Here is a 20,565-nt window from a genome sequence, read left to right as displayed (position 1 = left end):
AATTATAATGATATGAGAATTTTCGAGAAAAAGGGGTGAAAGAGTTTTCAAGCGATTAGCGAACGTAAATGGATATTTATTCATAAAAATTTGTAAAATTTATCTAAAAGCGACTGTAGGTTCTTGTCCGGCTATCATTATATACAATTATATACAATTTAACGTTTAAACAGTCTATATGAGGAAGTAATCAGGTCCAACAAAGGATCCACATTTAGGAAAGTCTTGTGGCGCGGTCACCATGTCGCTAGGTTCTCCGACTTGCAGGATAACATCTAAACCACGTGTCCAATCGGTCGCATGCTCATCCCGCAACATCCAATAACCTGCGAAATCAAATAACAGTATTACAGCCTCATAGAGTTAATACACCGCGTCGCTATTATACATTATGTCTCATATTTTGACATTAAAAATTAGAGCCAAAACGTTCGACAAGTTAAAGATCGATTTTTCTCGAAAAAATTTATAGAACAATTTTAATATTGGATATCTAACGATTAAACTAAAATTTAAAATCGAAAGTTTTCTTATTTATTATACATCTTGAAATTTAATTCGCAAAAAATTCTTTATCTGATCGCTAATAAATTATGAATTGCTGATATATCATATATAGCCTATTTTGATGATAAAATTTTTATCTCCAAAATTTGTCGAAGAAAATTACTAAATTAACCATTAAAGCCGTTAGAATAGAAGCCTATATATTAAGTATTTATGTCAGTTCGATTAGCGAAGAGAGGATTTACCTGGATTATCGGCTTTAAACCGCAGCGCTACGGCACCGAACTTGGGCACGATGACAGTATCCTTGGATAACGCGCAATCGAGATTCCGCGAGAATAGCTGCCCCCTCTCATCGAGTTTTTTCACCTCTTGCAGTGACATACTTCGCCCAAATTTCCTGGCTCCCACCATGTAAAAACTATAGCCGTGTAGGTGATAAACTAGATCATCCAGACCACCTGTGGCAAAATGATGTTGAATTAACGTCCGTTCTTTAATAGAATTTTTTGTGGCGAAAAATTATTATCAAATTACCGCTATTCGTGACTTTAGCTAGAGAATTATTCTAATAATATTCAATATTATTATTTTATGATACTAAATTATACATTATGATTCTGAATATACACTGAATTATATAACAAGAATTTTGTCCGTAGTATGAATAGGTCTAATAGAAAATGTAGTAAAAAATAATCACGTCATGTAGGAAATCGTTAGGCAAATGGTCAATGAAAATATAATTTGACGAGAAATATCACGAACCCATGGTCGACTGCTACAATTAGTTTCGACCATGTAATTGCGAAGCTTTACGAAGGAGACCAATCGTTCCACGTGCTATTATCAGAAGTCGCGGGATTTCTTTCGGCTGTCGCAATCGTATTGGAAGAATCGCGCTGACGCGTCAAATATTATTCTTGAGGCGAAATAATATACACCTCCCTCACGAGAAGTGATTTATGATTATGGTAATCTCCAAATCAATAGCTTGAACTTTCGCGGCACGAAACGCGGACATTGGGGTCAAGCGATAAATTCTATTATGCACAATGTTCTCTCAGAGTCTCTCACGTGCCGCTTCGCTCTGTGAGATTATCCCCAAGCATCGGGGACTGTGTAATAAGCTTAATAAGCTACGTCGCATATAATATTAGACAGAAGACCGTATACTCCTTCATATAATGAGTTTTTGCAGTAACCTTGTCATGTGTTTCATATTATCTGCTTTATCTTGACTTTTATGCAAGATTCTGAAGTGCAACATCTTAATACATACGATGATTAACAAATATATACGATAATTTAAAAATTGTTTCTTAATCATAAAGTGTCCATTGAAATATTGATCATTAGAAATATGTTTTAGTATATAATCTTTGATTGGTATATGCAGTATAATGAAATGAATCTATAATATTTATGCTTAAGAAAGTATATGATTCTATTTTTTTTTATATATATAAATGCAGTTGCATCTTACATCAGTACACTATTCGAAAAATATATAGATCTCATACTAAACAGTGAAAAATCTTCCTTTACTACTTTTTTCTTTTTTGACTTCAAAATGCTATAACTCAGCTCAGTTATTAAATCATTCCGTATAATATCGATAAAATTACAGAGAAAGAAAAATGAAGAAATCTTGGGCCTCGTAAAATTACGGATGAAAAATCTATCTTTGCCATCTTTTCTTAGACTTTCTAAACATATGAAATAAAACAGACATCTGGACGTCGGATGAGAACGGAAGAGAAAAGGATTGTAGACAAAAACGTGGAAAACTCAAATTAATCACGAACGTACACGAGACGAACGTACACGCGTCATCGCGAGTCGCATTTACGTTTTGATCACGTTTAAATGCGACTAATTACCCTGGTCCAAGAGAATAATCTCGACGGTGGCCCCGAGCGGCACGTGACGCACGTGCACGCATTCGCATGCGCCCGCGCCAATATCACCGACCGGACGGCACCGTCGTCGCGATACGGTCTCATTGCCCTCATTGAGATCGTCCTCGTTGCCGTCGCGGTTAGTGCACATCATCCCCGGGGACACATCCCCACCTTGGGTCAATAGCGGTGACGACGGAAACGTGAAAGTGGCGTTGTCCACGTTCAACACTCGCGTCTCCGTCCCGCCGTTACCTGGACAGGAGGAAAGATTTTTGATTGAGTTGCGATTAGATAATTGAGCTTAATTGCGCGTCGCTCCCTCGATTCGAAACTATCCTGCGGCTCTCTTAATATCTATTTAATTACGCACTGTTTTCTCGATGTGCGTTGCGATGCGAGCGTCCGGAAATTTCTTCTCCGCGTGTATAAAAAGTGATTGATGAAAATGTAGACCCGTCCCATTATCGGTGCCTCATTAGCAACTAGATATTTCTAAGTGAATTTAGAGAGTTTTTCATGTCGAAAATTTGATGAGAAATCAATACAGCATCTTCTACATTCAATATTTTGATGAGTTACAATAAAATCACGTAAAATTTTTTTTGCAATCAAATTAGTTGAAATTTAAGAGTAAAATTTTTGTCTTTATATTTTTTAAATGTAACTTTGTTTTAATTTTTAATAATATTGTAGTTAAGTTTTTTGCGTTAATCATCTTAAGGGAAAAGATAAACTCTTAACTTAATTCATTAAAAAGTTAATCGGAAAGAAGTTTTGTGATTGTAAAAAAAAAAATAAAAGTGGTGAAAGTGCTTTCTAATCGGGATATACGCTTTATGTAGAGTAGCAGCAAAATGTTTATAACCCGGATTTGAATATAATGCGGTGAATAAAAAATAGTGGTGAAACTTAGTTGGAAGAATTTGTATGGGTTAAGTCTGCCCGCGTTAATTAATGCCCCGTGCAATTATATCCCAGTCTTAATTGGCACTTTCACTCCCATCAGGCGCTTCCATTAGTTTCTTTTTACGTTAGTTACGCACCTATCAGTTCCGTCGCTTGCATCTTGTAGTTAATCGGCAAGTGCAGTGTCACATCCGTCTTGAGATTAGTCAGTATCTGCGGCATTTTGCGGATATTTTGAATGTCCATGGAGCACAAATTCTCTCGATCGCCGCATTTCTCGGCGGGATTCGTCGTCACGGCCAGCCGGTCCGATCCTATCTCGTGGATATCGCGTTGATCGATAACTTCCGCCATTGCTGCAGGATTTTCCGAATTACCTTTATAGTTGAGTATCGCCGCGCCATTTATCGCGCTCGTTCCACATTCCTTCGTTGTATGAACATTTATCCAGTAGGAACCGATGCGTTTGCTCGCTTTGAGGACAAAGTCCGCCCTTTCACCTTTAACGAATATTGAAGACTGCTCAAGTCTCGGCGTACTCGATGAAAATCGGATGAGGATGAGGAATCGGGAAATGAAATCTCGCTTTGTGTGAACAATGACAGAGCTGGGGGGCCATCGATCTTACGTTTGCGATATTGAATTCTAACTCGCTTAAAAATCCTTAAAAGGTAAAAGTTGCGCGGCGTGCCACTTGAAACTCAGTGTACCCGAAAGCGGAAGCGTTTAAGAAAATAAATGTCATCGACTGTTACTTAATATCAAGCCAACTTGTGAGACTTGCGCAAGATGTTTTCACCGTTTGCCGTTCTTGGGTCTAATCGCTTTACGCAATCAACTTCTAACTCTTAAAAAAGTTTGCAGAATGTAAATCGGAGATATTTCGATCAAATGTATTCAATTTTTTCTCTCGACGATATCGGAAGATCGTTAAACGTAAAATCGATATGTCTGCACCGTGCTTAGCTTATAGAGATCCGATTGAATTCCGAGGGAAAAATTAACAGGACTCCAACCTTTGGCCAGAGTAATCGAAGTGACGTGTCGCGACTCTATAGGATGTCCGTCGAGCGCGATCAGGAAAAGCGGATGGACGTCGACGGAAAGCGTCACCGGGCATGCACCGGCACCTCCGGCATTAGCGACGCGAAATCTGTGACGTCGTCCTGGAATAACCGTGAATGTGCTCAGAGGAGTCGCGGGTCCGCTGGGCTGCCGACCTCGTCCATTGATTAAAAGAATTGCCGGTTTCGAATGACCCTGATTAAACGATACTTCCGGCGAATGTTGCCACTGGGTCACCAGAACTACGTGATTAGGATCGTCGATGTCGTAAAGGGCACGATGGGGTTCCCGAAGGTCCGCCTGTCTCACGATCAACGATCCGATAATGCCGTTCGTGATGTCGGCTCCTGAAAAGTTTTTGTTTGTTTGTTTGTTTGTTTCTCGAAAAATGAATCAAACAATTTGTATGCTGGTCATATATATTGTATAATTCGTTGCGTTGAAAAATCATAATTAATGATTAATATAATCAAAAGTAAATCGATAATATAAAGTCAACATCGTGAACAATTAAATCTATTGACATCTAATATAAAACAATTTAAAAATAAAATATGCATATATATATCCTCAATTTTAAATTCTATAAATAATTTTATAAATGATAGATGAAATATATATGTATAAAATAATTTTATAGATAATTAAAATTAAAGAAATATAATTTTATAAATAAATTCTTATTAATAAATTAAAATACATTAATTAATTTGATTAATTAAATCGATGGCAATATTTGCCAAGTATAGATATAAATTTCAATTAAATATGTGAGTTTTGTAAATGTTTTTTATTGCGATCCACGAAATGTTCAGCGCAAATAACAATTACCTACCTGCATGTGCATGCCAGAGATGTGTGCCCGGTGTGGAAGCGCGAAATTTGTATTGGAAAGTGGTGTAACTTGGTATCGGACATTGCGTGACCAATGGTGCGCCATCCATGTAAGGCATCTCCATTTGCGTTTGTCCACGCCAATGTACCGCTGCTGCTTTGCCAGGAAGACGATTTATCACATCCACCACTAGGATATCGTTTTCACAAACCTGTAAAATCGTAAACATGTGTGAAAGTTCGCAACTAATCAGGCGCGATCATTAGAAATGTTTACTGAGACGTTAGTTTGTGCTTACGAACAAGGCCACTATATTAATAACTGACTTTAATATATATTGTTCTTGTTTCATTTGCGTTCTTGTTTCATTTGATATATCATTGTTACACATATAAATACATTAAAATACAAAGAAACGATAAAACAAATATTCAATATTTATATCTTTAGAAAAGTTTTATTTAATTTTGATTTCATATAGTTTTAAATATAAAAAATTAAAATTTTAACATTTTAATTTGTATTAAATAGCATCTGATTTAGTTCTCCCCTTAAATACTTTCAATTTCAAGTATCAGGTTTAAGTAACATGTCCGATGAAACTTTCTTCTCTTTCTCTGTTAGAAATAGAAATAAACGTTTCAAAAGATGTATTATAAAGAATACCAAACAAAAATGACATAACAGATTTAAGAGAGGCTGTTAAAAATGGGTAATTAGCACTTGATTCCGCGAAGTGAGAAAAGGCACTTAGCTTCAATCAACATTTCTAAAGCTTCGGAATGTTTGCGGCCAAGGAAGACCAATCGGATGCCTAGCAAATTTTGCTTCACTTCAAAGTGTTCACTCAGTTAAACGAGGCACGTGCGCGAGATTATTCCTATATATTGAAGGAGCGTAATTAATTACCAAGAGTGTGTATATTGAGTACGTGTCTCAATCATCACGCGGCATTTAATTTTAACACGAGATAGAACCTCCATTTTCATTGCAATTGCGGATTACTTAAGTAATTGCATATGAAAGCGTATTGATGTTGGCGAAGCCGCGTGAAACAGAACACATTCGATTCTACATATGCAATTTTTCTAAAATTATAGCAACCACATAGCAACGAGAACACATTTGTATCATGGAATTAATCGTACATTACCGATCAATTGCATATCTGTGCTCATCAATTTAATCTCTCGAGTCCCAAAGTAAAATTCAATATTCAATTAATCACAAATTCAGTTAATACCTAATTCCGGATTCAGTTTAATAATAATCAAACTAAATATATAACTGAATTGTTATTTACTTGACAGCTAAACTCGTTCTATGATTGCTCCCGCTTCTTAGACAATAAAATTGCAAAATGACACGGAAAATTCTCAATGCGTATCTACTGAAGCTTTAAAATATAATAACTGTGTATCAAGTATGTCCAATTATTTATCAGTTTTTGTATTTGAGAATAAATCATTATGGTGTAGGTATAAGCTCTAATTAAATAGAAAGGGAGAGTGTAGAAAAGAACCGTGCGATATCGTAAACAAATTGTGCTCTTGCACTGAACTTCATTGAATTCCCGGCGGTAAGTGTGATGCACCCGGACTATTGATCGCTGGTTGAACATCGAGGTCATACCTGAATACTGGGTCCTGGCATTTGACGATTGGCCGTAAGTACACCCCGTCTCTGTCCATCCGCGGAAATGCAATGGTTAGCCAAGCATGCCGTCTGATTCAATAGACAGTCACCGCATGATCTGTAAGGAACGTCGTAAAATCGCAATCTCTATAGCAACTTTAAAGCAAGTACGTACACCTACTGGAAGAAATCAAATCGTCGTACTGTAACTTTGTTAAGTTTTGCACGAGAAACTTTTCGAGAAACTTTTCGTGAAATTCCTCATTTACTTGCCTTATACAGATTTGCCGGTGACCTTCTAAAAATACTTTCACATCACGCGAAGATAAGTTATTGCATATAAATGCAATTTTTGCAAGAAAAATAATACCGGATGATTATACAACATCTTAATTGAAGACGGTTGATATGAATGAACTATTCGTACGATTTATGAAAGATGAAAGATAGCGGACTGTATTATTCAGTGTATCAAATACTTGCACCGTTTATTTAATTTCCTGTGCCTAGTGCGATATTCGTTTTGCTTGTCAGTTTCGACGACACATCGCACGATTGATCGCGAGAGTTTTCCGCATTACACCGGTTAACGCTTAGAAATTGCGTAAGAGCTTATTACGCCCCGACGAGTCCGAAACCGCCCATGCGGCACTATATATATGCTGCCATAATCGTTGCACGGTTAACGTAACACACAGTTATAGAAAAATCGCTACAATTGCTACAATATGCTGCAATCGCAAAAAAGGAATTCTGTAATAATAGCGCACGTAAAGAAAAATATAATTGCCTTGCATGAGGCAATTACGATCTAAGACGTGTTTTATTAGATACATATAGAGATACTTTCCCATTCGAGTGTATCTTTTTGTTTGAAATGTTCGAATAAGTGAATTTTCCATAAAGGATACACAAGTTAATGTATTCATGACTTAACTTCAAAGTTGTTACCTTGATATAAAATAGATACAATTATAATATAGATATTTTACAAAGTAGAAGATAAACGCAATTTTCGCGTTTATTTTTTGCGCAATACTTAGCAACTCAACTTTCATGTAATACATTCTTATCTAATTTTCTTATATTTTTCATAATACACATATTAAATTTATACACAACTGGCTGAAATATATTACTATGCAAATCCATTACAAAATATAAGTAACTAACATTTAAATATCTAATTCTCTTCGCGAAACCTTTATGATATATATTCTTCCCTAAACCCTTCTGGCTCGATTTATTTATTGCTTTCTTTATTTTCCATATACACAACATTTAAATATCTACTTTAATTTGAAGAATTCTTCGAAAAATTGTAAAAGAAATATAAAAGGAAAATGAAAATATAAAGACACGTAAAAATATCATAATTCGACGCTTGCTGATTATTTATTAGATTATCAAAACGCTGATCACCTATGTTAGTGCGATACTCAGCCCCATTTGACAGTCCGCGTAAAAACAGGATGAGTATTATGGCTTTTGATATTTTTTTACGTATAACGAAGTTTATTGAGTGTCACGAGTATGTAGATACTAGATCTTTACAAAACGGATTTAAGGCGCAGCTAAGTGATTTTCTGGCTTACTTGCTGAGCGTTTGGAAGACTTCTAACGTGAGTTTCACCCGGCAGATCATAGGCCAATCCAAGTGGTGACACGGTCTGTCACAGGAGAGAAATGTTTGTTCTGGAAAAGAAAAATAGAAAGAGTCAAAGAGAAAGAAAGCACATTTTTATCCTCGAAGCGAAGAAAGCAGTTTTCCTTGCCCCCGTCAACCGCAAAAGAAAATCCAAACCGCCAATTGGTATAAGAGATGAAAGTTCAAATCACATAGAAAGTGCCACGTAAAGTGCGTATAGTAAAGAAAAGTTAATGATGCGCGCACATGGTAGGTACACACATCGGATGCTGCGCGCATTAGGAAGAACAAAAATACACTTTGCACATTATCATTATGGTCATCATTATTTATCGTTATTGTATAACAGAGCTCTAGACTTCGTTAGAAAGCATTAAATCGTTTTTAACAGATTATAACTACTTATAAGTCTTCCTGTATTTTCAAGTACTTCGTACATCAATTAACGTTATTAAACATATATTCTAAAACGTACCGTTTTAATGAGGGAAATTTAGGGATTATAGGACAGAGGACTTATATGAAGCCTGCGTATGCCCGCGCGCACTTTAACTTTTATAAACTAATTGTTTCAACTTACTGGGCCTGTAATTGTTAATATGCAAAAATGTGGCCGCAGCGAAGATCATAGTGACAACCACGAGACATCGTAGAATGTACGTAGTCGGTGTCGCCACATGATGGTGACCAGATTTAGGGGAATACATCGCCTACCAACGTTGTTATGCGACGATAACAAGAGGTGACGACATTTATTTCTCGTGAGAGCTTTAAAGAGATCGACGGACTTCGGATGCAATTTAGGTGAACGATTAATTTTCACAAAGTATACATGTGTCGATTAAATTGTCGAAAACCGTGGGGGCTATATTAAGCAGCGAGGTGTGTGTATTTAATGACCAATTGTCGAGATATCGTAAATTTCTGTCAATAAGCGAGAATCATTTTTTGTTTCCATTAGATTGAGTTTTCTGCTGAAAGGCTTTGAACCAAATATCGGTGTCAAGGGTAATAAAAATGGAGGCGCCCGGTGGAGAAAACCGACTCTGAAAAGAAAAGAGTAGCCATTTGTACGAGACGAGACCGAAAGTTGAGTCGTTGCTTGCCTCGTTAGGCAGACTCTTTCAAGCTCCCGTCTTTGAAACAAGCCGTTCATCGATCAACTTGTTCGTGAGGCAACTGTGAACGAATCGTCGGAATCAATTTTGAAGAGTAATATGATTAACGATGATTAATCACGTATTGGATTTATCGGACGCTATTTGTCACGCTTTAACTACAGTGCTTCTGAAAATTAACAAGTTCTTCATTTAATTATAATTGCAAAGTTGATAGGTTGTTCAAAGATTTTTCAACAGATTTTTATAATTATAAATGCAATGAGTTGTAATTATTTCCTTAAACTTAAATATCGCTATATTCCTGAATAAAGTGAGTCTTATGGATGAAAATCAACGGAATAGTAAAGTAAGGTCAAGAACGTTTGTGCTATTGCCTTATAATCATTTTTTGTCCTCCATTAGATGATCATTATCACGTAAAGGCTTATTACGTGGACTAATCTAATATATTGTGTAATATTCATATAACGTGTATAGTAATCCGGTCACGCGTGACGCACGGAATCACGCATTCGAGAATTCTCTTGACCGAAAACGTTAGTCACACTGCATGAATTTCACTACAGGAATCTTTTTGCAGCACGGAAGCGAATTGTATAATACAAACGCATAGAGTTTGTCTCCCAATTATAAGGTGATATGTTATCGAAATTCTATATGAATAATTTCAATGTAAATTGCGACTGGCGTAACTTTTTTTATAAAGTTTGAATCAACTATTGATACAAATATAGGAAATCTTATCGGTGTTTTAAATCTAAATTATATCCTGTGTGCAATTTCGTTTATCTATCAATATATTGCATTACTACGTCTTAATTGATTTATTCTATTTTTGGACATCAGCCTTCCATTGTGAAACGCAAAGTCATGTTTGCGTCAATCGATAATCTATTCATGCCGATGTATCCCGTAGTTAATGCAATACGCGGGCAATTATCAATCAAGCATCGTATCCCTAAACCTAGACGCGACAGAAAAAAACGCAAGAAAAATACGACGAAAATAATTCGATTCCCTTAACGCGAAAAAAAAAACGTAAAAAGAAGACGTATATGGGGAAGAATATAGATCTTTATGTCACTGCACCACTGCGGACATTTACGTGGGGGACCGATGTAACAAAACCGCGGGCACAGTCGCGCTTCTCGTCGAAGACTGATAGGAACACCGAGACTCCGAAATTCGTTGCCAGAACTGACGTTTCTCTCCCGCTCCCTTTCGCCGTTTCTATCGTTTCTCTTCGCTTCCTTGTTGCCTTATGATCGATAGTACGTCTAAGTAAGGATTAGTTTGGGCTTCGCTTACTCGCGTAAAATCGTCTAAAGCGAATAAACCGGACCCGCAAGAAGAACAACGGTCAAAAGAAATAACACTGACAAAAGTCGCGGTAAAAGTATTTACGATGACTTTACGAGCAGCGTTCGCTACATGGGAAATATGAGACTGCCTTTTCGAATTACGACGTTGCCTGCATTATGTTTTATGGATTCAGTCGCATCGAACAATCGCGTCGTCGACAATAAAAGAATATTTCGTTACGCAAAAGCGGTTACAAAAAAGTTGATTGTATCAAGACTTTTTCCATTCGAATACAAATTTCTTGTTATTATGTTGTTGCAAAGAACCGCTGGGGCTGCGTACATTGATGCGGATGATAAATTAATCGAGATCGATCTGAAGCTATTGAAGTATATACGTGATAAGTAACAACGCGAAGTCTTTTATTTTATATTTTGCTATTAAATTGATATATCTGTCGTATATTATTTCATCTCAGTTTGAAATTGATTTTTATTATATAGTATAAAAATATATCATGATGGGCTTGAAAGAAAAGTATTGAAACGACAATATTTTTAACACCCGGATAATTTATCTGTCAACAACTAATAAAATCGAAAAGCGAATTTAGATCGCTAATGAAACGACGTCCTAAAGATGCCTAAAGATGATTATGATCGGGACGAAATGATGGCTGGATTCTCATAAATTACTACACCACTGTCGGTTATCGGCACGTGAACCCGCCGTGTAACGACCGACGACGTCGCCGGTACCGTCGCGCACCCGGTAGTCAACTGACGAGGAGGCCCAATTTCGTTGCTGCGGTCGTGCAAATGGTGACGTCATCGTTTTCCCTCTCTAGCCCATCCCGGTGGTCGTCCTCGAGGACCAAAGATCATGATCGTTTTTTATGTACCCAACCAGCATTTTATGCGCATCCCCGCGCGATTGCGCCAACACCTCGCGTGTGTTGAACATGAGACGACCTGTATGCCCGATATATGTGTCAGAGACTCTGTAACGTCAGTGAAAGTTCGCCGGCGGGCCCCTCTGATCGCGGGCCCCTACCATCCTCGGGCAATCAGACCCCCGGGTTCCATCTCCCTCAGCCGGCCGCGCGAATACTTTCATCTCCCGACCTTTCTCCTTCGAGTTGGTCCAGACGGCGCATAGATTTCGCTTTCGCTAATGCCCAGTCGATTCCACTTTTACTTATGGATGGATAGAAACAGTCGCTACTATATGTGATGGAAAACAAGTGACGTTTCGCTGTAGCAGGATACGTCTAAGCTCGCGTTTTCTTCGGCCATTCACTGAGATTGCGACATCGTCGGCTTGCTCGAGCAAAACTTTCTAGAGAGAAAGATAATCAGATATTTGGAATAATGTACCTGCATGATAAATCCATAGATTGAAGATGAAGGTGTAAAGTCGATGAATTTAATTATCCGTGCCGCGAAGTATTTCTCGGTCAATACAACGAGACGTTGGCATATCGAGAGATACTATCCAAATTCGTTAGCGTAGTACAAAACATATATATATATATATGTTTATATATAATATATATATAATGTACAAAACATATATAATATATAAATATAATTCTCCCTATGCGCTTTTTTAAGATATACAATTAATATTTAAAATTGTGCAGTAGAGAAAAAAAGAAAGGATGAAAGAAAGGAAAAAAGTGAGAAAAAAGAAATAACATAAAAATTGTAATAAAATTTGAATTATGATATAACGCCTACTTTTTCTAAATTTCTCTTTTCTATCAAATTTCAAAAATTTTTCAAACAAGATTACTTTCTTCTTAAATCTAATAGCAATTTTTTTTAAACAAAATTTTCTTTTAAGTTAAAATAAAATTAGAGATATAGCATGCAAAAGAATTAAATGATGAATGGCGTGGATTTGTGTAGAGTTAATTAGAATGATCGATTTAAGTTTAGAAATAAATAAAATGGAAATTGCTGAAAACGACATGGGTTTGCATTTTTCTCCGCGGAAATGTATTACCGATACGTACAAAGCACTAAAGAAAACCGTTGCGTTTCCTGTCGTCATGACACAACAGTCCGAGCATTTTTTCTGCGCAAACATGTCAAAGATAGTACACGAAGGAAAGAGCTGTGTGAAGCCACGGTACGATTATTAGACTTCGAGATCGATATGTCTATTAGAGCATTTTTTTTGTCCGAGTATTTCATCCGCAAATTGATACGCAGAATGTTACATGAATAAAAATTTTTTAAACTTCGATGATTGGTAGTATATACCATAAAATTATAACTCAAGCAAACATATCGCGAAATGTAAGATTCCTACATTTCTCTTACGTGTTATTATCTAATACATATTGGATAACAAAGTTACATTACACACTTAGATCCGTACACATTACGTTATCTAATCGGTACTTAAAAAGCGGTTGTCATTCACGTCATTCTGAGCAAATATATTGCTTCCTAACTTTGTATTAGGTAAGAACCGTGTTTCCAGTTGTCTCAAATAATAATTCGACATTATATCTTTCTGTTATTTAGTAGCTCTCCTTTAATTCCATTACGTTTCCGTCTTCGTCTGCTTATAAAGTTGCATCAGGGAGAGTTGCTGGTAATGCAATCATCCGATCTAACTTAACTGTAACTCGCTGTCGCTCGAACATTATACTCAAAGTGAAACTGTTTAGTCGCGAATTTACCGAAGTCATCGTAGTAAAACTAAAAACATTATTTGTCACTTAGGAAAGTAAAAAACACATCTGTTTCCATATTGCTAATAAAAAATCTCTTCTCTCTTAACAAAGTTTCTTTTTCTTTAATTGATATATTAAGTAGTACTCTCGAGTGAAAATCTCTTTTGCATAAAAATGTTTTGCTCGATAACATTTCGCGTTCTGCATTCAGCAGTTGCCGATATTGATCTCTATGTGAGTCACTGGGTAATCAAGATTCTATTTATCTGAATGTTAGGAAGGAGGTTAATAATTTTGGCGTACGCATATACGATTGAAAATGCTGTAAAATAAGCTGTAAGAAAGAGAGAAAGGCTTTATTTAAATGAATAACGCTTTTCCACCCTGTATCTTCTTAAGGTAAATGTACCAATGCCTGGATAGTCAATGGACACGTACCTATCTGGACACCTTTATCATTTTAGTCCTTAAATAAGTATAACGCGAATTAAGATCAAAGATATAAAAATACATTTTTCTTGTATTTCTTGAAACTTTAGTTATAGTATCCAAACGTTAATTCGCGTTATACTTATTTAAGGCATAGGTACATGTCCACTGATTGTCCAAGCATTGATACATTTACCTTAATGATTTTATGAAAATGCAAAGCAATGTGAATACATCGATCATATTTTTCTTCGTTGCAAATTAATATTTTCACACTTCCTGCATTATGTTTATTTCAATATTTATATTAGGTGACAATATATTTTCTATACTCTCGTTATATATCAGGAAGTTTTCGGGGTGAGACTCTCGGAATTATAAGTTGTTGAAACAGCTTCGTACAAAATAAAAGTCCACGCTTACCGCGTGTGATAATAATTGACGCTTTCACTTGTTTTAATTCAACGTAAAGCATCTCTCATAATTTTTACTATCTATTAAATTTATAGCGTTTTTCACTGGATAGCACTGAGTGCGCACCGAAAACTCGTTGAGTTCAGATGGCACTGTCCGAGTGCACTGAAAGTGCGAATTTCTTGCGCTTCCAGCTAAACATCTCAGTGCAGTTCTGTGCATATTTGTCGCTCTGAATATGGAAAGCTTTATCAGTAATCGTGTTGCACAAAACTTCTTATTAAATTTTTTCTGTTTATCGGACAGATTTCCATAATCCCTATAGGGAATCATTAGCCATTCCCTTATAGGGTATGCCGCATCTCCCAATATATGAAATTTCCCTTCACAAATTTTTTGTAAATTATCATTGATGTCCGATAACTTTAAAACTCGGGAATCATGGATCTTTCCTGGAATCCCAGTGAAGACATCAATGAATCTTTTTCGAGCATCACATATACCCTGTAATGTAATTGCAGGAATATCGTGCCTATTTACGTAAGTGGACTTTATTTTATGTGCTGGTGTTCGAACTTTAATCGACGTCCCATCGACACAACCAATCACATTAGGAAAACCAGCAACCTAAAAATTTATATATCTTTATAAATAATTTTAATTTATATATACTTTACTCGCCTAATTCTTAAATTAGTGTTAATAATTATTGACATACATGCTATATATATATCATATATAATAGGCACGATATTCCTGCAATTACATTACAGGATATATGTGATGCACGAAAAAGATTGATTGATGTCTTTACTGAAATTCCAAGAAAGATCCATGATTCATGAGTTTTAAAGTTATCGGACATCAATGATAATTTACAAAGAATTTGTGAAAATGACAAAATATCCAATTCTGGAGTGGTAGGTTCGCTACCTCCTTTGCTCCGATCAGATGGATAGAATCCAGAATGTGCATACATCTCTATTATCTTGTAGGCTGTTGTTCGTGTAACGCGAAAATGACTTTTAAACTATAATAATATAATTATTTGTAATATTGATACTAATTTATACAAAACATATTATTGTTTTACATAATAATACAATAATAATACAAATTATAATCTATAAAGATAATAAAATGTACATATATGTATGCTTACATCCTTATCCGTAAGGTTATGTACTACCTGAAGAAAGTTTGCAATTTTTGGAATTTTCGCGGATTTTTTTCTTGTAAAAAATTATCTTCATCACTGCTAGATGATGATGATGATGAAAGCAAATCTAACAGCTCAAATATTAATCGTGCATCCCGCCCAGCCATATTGCACTAAACTGGCACCGTCTCTCAGAGCTCGTGCCGAATTCTTGCACTAAAGTGCGAAAACTCGGCACTAGACTTTCCAGTGAAACAGCACGCACCGTTTTCATGCGCACCGAAATGCCCAGTGAAACACGTTGCCCATGACGAGTGCGCACTCAGTGCGCACTAGTTCTCCCAGTGAAAAACGCTATTAAACAAGTGTCTCGCGTACGCGTATTTCACTAATAAATACAACTTCTAGGAAGCGCGAATGGATCATAGATAGATTCACGTGCAAGTTACTAACATATATCTACGCAAGGCTGATCACGACAATCAATTTGATCGTCAAACATTTGCAAATGGCAAATGCACAATCGCATATGTTTTTTTACCGAAATCATAAAATGTGTGATAGGTATAATCACGATCATCAGCGAAAATTCAAAATCATGCATGTATAGGTATATAAATGTATATACGCTCATTTACTGATTGCGCAATTAAAGCAATAGATATATATATATATATATATATATATATATATATATATATATATATGTAGGTCTGGAAGTATGTTCCGGGACTTTTATTTTTGATATCGGTATATTCCGGGACATTTGGCAGTTTCCAGGACTGTCCTGGAAAAAATTGATGTCCTACGGCATTTTTCGGGACAGTTTTTTGAATCTGATTACATATATATGCGTTATATTCCAGGACTGTATATTTCAAAAAACGTAAACAGTCCCGGAACATACCTCCGGACCTACATATATATATATATATATAATATGCGTACACAAAAGATGTGTTGGTTGATTATATACATGTCGACATAGTGCAAAAATTATATTACGGAGATATATATATATATATATATATATATATATATATATATATCCGTAATATAATTTTTGCACTATGTACGCATATTAATTATTTCCTATGCAATTTGTCCTTTCGATTAACAAACGTGTGCAAATTATTACGATGAGAAACTGGGAATAAATCGGAACATTTTTACACGCGATTTGTAATTTCCATTACAATGGCCAGGGAAAATTAAAAAGAAGTTGTTTAAAATTATTATACAAGAAATTATATATACAAAAAATATTAGTAAGATTTTGTCTCCTGATTGAACAGATATCTATATTATAATTGCAAGCGAATAAAATGTTAGCGATCAGCTTTATAGCTTTTTAAATACATCAGTTTGTGAGTTACAATTAAAGTTGCTGATGGAAGACAAAACACCGGTGAAACTTGCTATCAAAGACTCTGAGCAATCACAAAAAATAAATTCTTGACAGATACTTTTTCAAAGTATAAAAGAGGAGAAAGTGAAAGATATTTAGTCAGCCACGAAAAAAGACATTGATATTTGGACACGTTAAATTGTGATTAATAAAAAAATTCGAGCACCTCTAAAACGGAAGTGACCCATTATCGAAAAGCGACATTGCGTGGGCGCGCATGCTGTTGCATACTTTCACACAGGACTTTCGATTTTAGTGTCGGTACATTTTAACAATATATTACTAGACGCGTGAAAAAGTTTATCATATTATTCACGTTTTCAATGTTGCGATAATGCGAAATAATAAACGATAATAAACAAAATTTTTGTCACATATTTTATTATTTATATTATTTTTTTACACTGCATTCATCCTAACGATAATTTTTTTATCAGTTTTACAAATAATTCAAAATATGTATAATAGAACATAGATATATAATAATAAAAATAATAATAATATAAAATAATGTAAGATAATATAAAATATAATAAAACAATTTAATGTGTAATAATAATAATATAATGTAATAAAATTTTTTCCAAAGTTGCAATTTATTTATAAGAGCGATGTGTACTTGTATTATCAAGAAAATTGTGTATATATATAAGTATACATAATAATTATGCAATATAATAATTATAAAAAGAATTAAATTTATTTTGTTATAATATAATTATTTTCTGACGTTCGAGACAATCGAGTTATTTTTAGAATTAATTAAATGCATATAAACGTGTACGCAACATATTTTTTCGGTAATTTTATCAAAAGAATTAAAAAATACGTTTGTATGTAAGTGAATAAGGCAAACAACTTTTACATTCTTATATAAGTGAAGGCAAACAACTTTAACAAAACTGGTAAAAATAAAAATAATAATACTATATATAAAATATATACGATTTCTGCGTGTAAAATGTGCGGACATTTATTTAATTGTGCTCTATTTAAAAAAAAACATAACAAAGATATTTTTTCATTACAAAATAGAAATATTTTACATTTTGTATAAAGTAAAAATAAAAATCTTTAATTGCTGCCAGTTGATAAAAAAAAATGTTATTAAATAATTATATTATCTTTGTATACTTTTATTTGTTAATAGTAATAATCCTTTTTCTACTTGATTTTAAAAAGGTCCTATCTACTTGCTTTCTATCAGATGCTAAGATTGATGAAATTATGTCTGAAAACACGACAGTTAGTACAATATGTTTCGAGTTGACATACACTATACACTATCACTCGCATTATATCTGAGAAATGTAGCCGCGAGCGATCAGCATCCTCGGCAGTGGGTAGTTAGTAACAGAGTTGCATGTATGTACATACATATGTGCATAACTGTAAATTTTGATTAAGGTCATTCACCTCTTGTACAGACTCGATCCAATCGTGCAAAACGCTTTTTTACTATCTCAAGCACCCTTGGGGACATATTAAATGGTATATCGTGATTCGGAAGAGGAGAATTTCTATATTCCTTTCTATATTGGAAATCTTTCGCAAATAGCATAGTCAATAGTTTTGTCAATAATAAAAAATAACCTGGAGATGTATACTTTTAAATCCTATCTCGAAACTTTCGAAAAAATTGGAACGTATACTCTGCAATTTTAACAAAAACATTCTACACTGTAAATCATGTGAGAAATAACTTAACAATTTAATATAATTAATGTCAATGCATTTATACAATATAAATATGTACAATAGGCTGATTTTAAATTTACATTAATTAAGCTAGTTTAAAGTCAACAACTTATACGACTCGGCATATGAGAATACTGGGTCGTATACGTTGTTGACACTTTAAACTAGCTTAAATGTAAATTTAAAATCAGCATTATATTATTTACTATATATATTATTTATATATATAATATAGTATTATATTATATTATTTACTAATGGCTGTGTCGTAGTCTTTTATACCACTACTTATATCACATCTGTTTACGTACATTTTGATATATAAGAGACAGAAAATTGTTTTTAGAAACTAATACTTATGAGAAATACCGATAGAAGCTGATATTTTGGCTGCGCTCTTTTTGACGCTTTCAGCGCTGAAAGCATATCACTCTATCTTCGTTTGATATTCGATATGCAACGAAGATAGAATGATGTTTACAGCACTGAAAGCGTCAAAAGGAACGCAGCCTTAGTTTAACCCTTCACCCGCAAATCTGGGTCATTTATGTCCGGGCGAAAATCAAATGTAGTTGTAACTTTTGAATACAAATTATGTGAAAAAATTAAATTGTTTATAATTTTATGATTGATATTTCAAAGTGAAGCTTTGAAACACCTTCATGAATTTTTAAATAAATATAATCCATATATACATATATATATAAGTTTATATGCATATTATTAAAGATTTTAAAACAAGATAATGTATACAGTGTTTCATTATCAGTAGTTGCTTCTTAAGGGTAATTTATATATTTTTCGCTTTTATTTCTTCCGGAAGTATTGCCGAAAGCTATATGCCAAATATAGCCGCACAGCATAAACTTTTGAACTGGTTCGACATTTCAAACTACAAAGCTGAATGCTTTGCGGTAAACAAAGAGGATTGCTCTCACGAGTGAGGCACAGCTGTAATGCTTTTATCTCCATATGTTCCAATACTTCAAAATGGACGTTTTTGCTTTGGATTTATTTAATTTTTCTTAGTATTAGACCTTTTACTCACCTGGTATGGGCGTGAAATAAATAATGGTCGTGACCACGGAGCTCAGGCCAACAAAGATCCCGAATCTGAAGAGCATGGTGCGCCTGACGGATCGCGACTTGTTCAGCCGAGATAGCCGGAGAGTCGCGAAAGGCGCGAGAAAAGCAAGCCGAGAGAAGGAGCACGGACTGTCCGATGTCGTAGCCGCGGACACACTAACGCTCCTTGAGCAAGTTCATTGCCAGGGAGAGAGTCGATTCCCGGTTAAAAGAAAGATGTTTCAAGTGATGCGGAAGCACTAGCGTTACACCGTGCCGTTTTACGGTCTCCCGGCGCAGCAGAGTATACATGCATGCACATGTATCTCCCCGAAAGATCGCGATACCTGCTAATCATCGGGGAAATCGTGAACTTCGTGACCCTTTCGCGAAAAGGTATCCAGTATCCTTCTCACTTTGAACTTTCCTCAACAATATTATTATAATAGCGCGAAATAATTAAAAACCGCGTTCTTATAATACGTGAATTATTATATTTTTTGCGAGACGCGAAAGTTGGAATGATTATAAGTACTTTGTAATTACAAGGGAGAAGGCAATACAGGGAGAAGGCGATCCCTTCCATGCCTTCTGTCTTGTAATATATATGTATATATATATTTTTTTTAATATTTAAAAAAAATCCAAGTTGGCTTACAGTTTTTCAATGTTCATATCGGAAAGACGTTATATATTGCCAGTCACGGTCGATTTAAATTACTTTAATTGTTATTCTATACTGGCGAAAGAAATTTATTATCCTGTTAATTATATTAATCAATT

The 20,565-nt window shown here is 34.9% G+C and overlaps 1 protein-coding gene across 5 annotated transcripts; it reads right to left on the bottom strand.

Moving 5' to 3' along the window:
• Positions 1-55: 55 nt before the first annotated feature.
• Positions 56-19,918, bottom strand: LOC143896245 (uncharacterized). 5 transcript variants are annotated; one of them, XM_077403953.1, is made up of 10 exons: positions 11,624-11,712; positions 9,081-9,546; positions 8,448-8,547; positions 6,850-6,970; positions 5,218-5,428; positions 4,334-4,729; positions 3,455-3,817; positions 2,391-2,663; positions 753-968; positions 56-326 (listed from the first exon to the last, which is right to left on the bottom strand). In XM_077403953.1, exons 2-10 carry the CDS (start codon positions 9,205-9,207, stop codon positions 175-177), a joined length of 1,959 nt encoding a protein of 652 aa, XP_077260079.1. In that variant the 5' UTR covers positions 9,208-9,546; positions 11,624-11,712; the 3' UTR covers positions 56-174. The 5 variants fall into 5 exon arrangements, with proteins under 5 accessions (XP_077260079.1, XP_077260081.1, XP_077260080.1 ...); XM_077403955.1 differs by having other exon boundaries at positions 9,081-9,268; positions 11,624-11,699; XM_077403954.1 differs by having other exon boundaries at positions 9,081-9,424; positions 11,624-11,639.
• Positions 19,919-20,565: the final 647 nt, after the last annotated feature.

The sequence above is a fragment of the Temnothorax americanus genome, unplaced genomic scaffold, assembly GCF_048541705.1.
Source record: "Temnothorax americanus isolate GAGA-0224 unplaced genomic scaffold, ASM4854170v1 Scaffold18, whole genome shotgun sequence".
Classification (NCBI taxonomy): domain Eukaryota; kingdom Metazoa; phylum Arthropoda; class Insecta; order Hymenoptera; family Formicidae; genus Temnothorax; species Temnothorax americanus.
Note: the sequence above shows the minus strand (reverse complement) of the source record. Positions and strands in the feature narration are given on the sequence as shown.

What these genes read in the sequence shown, in the direction of transcription:
- LOC143896245 (XM_077403953.1), bottom strand. Translation starts at nt 9,207, where the DNA reads ATGTATTCCCCTAAATCTGGTCACCATCATGTGGCGACACCGACTACG. An exon ending in TCTCTGGCATGCACATGCAG is followed by an intron (nt 4,730 to 5,217) that starts GTAGGTAATTGT and finishes AAAACTTTTCAG; the next exon opens with GAGCCGACATCACGAACGGC. An exon ending in GCAAGCGACGGAACTGATAG is followed by an intron (nt 2,664 to 3,454) that starts GTGCGTAACTAA and finishes CCTCCTGTCCAG; the next exon opens with GTAACGGCGGGACGGAGACG.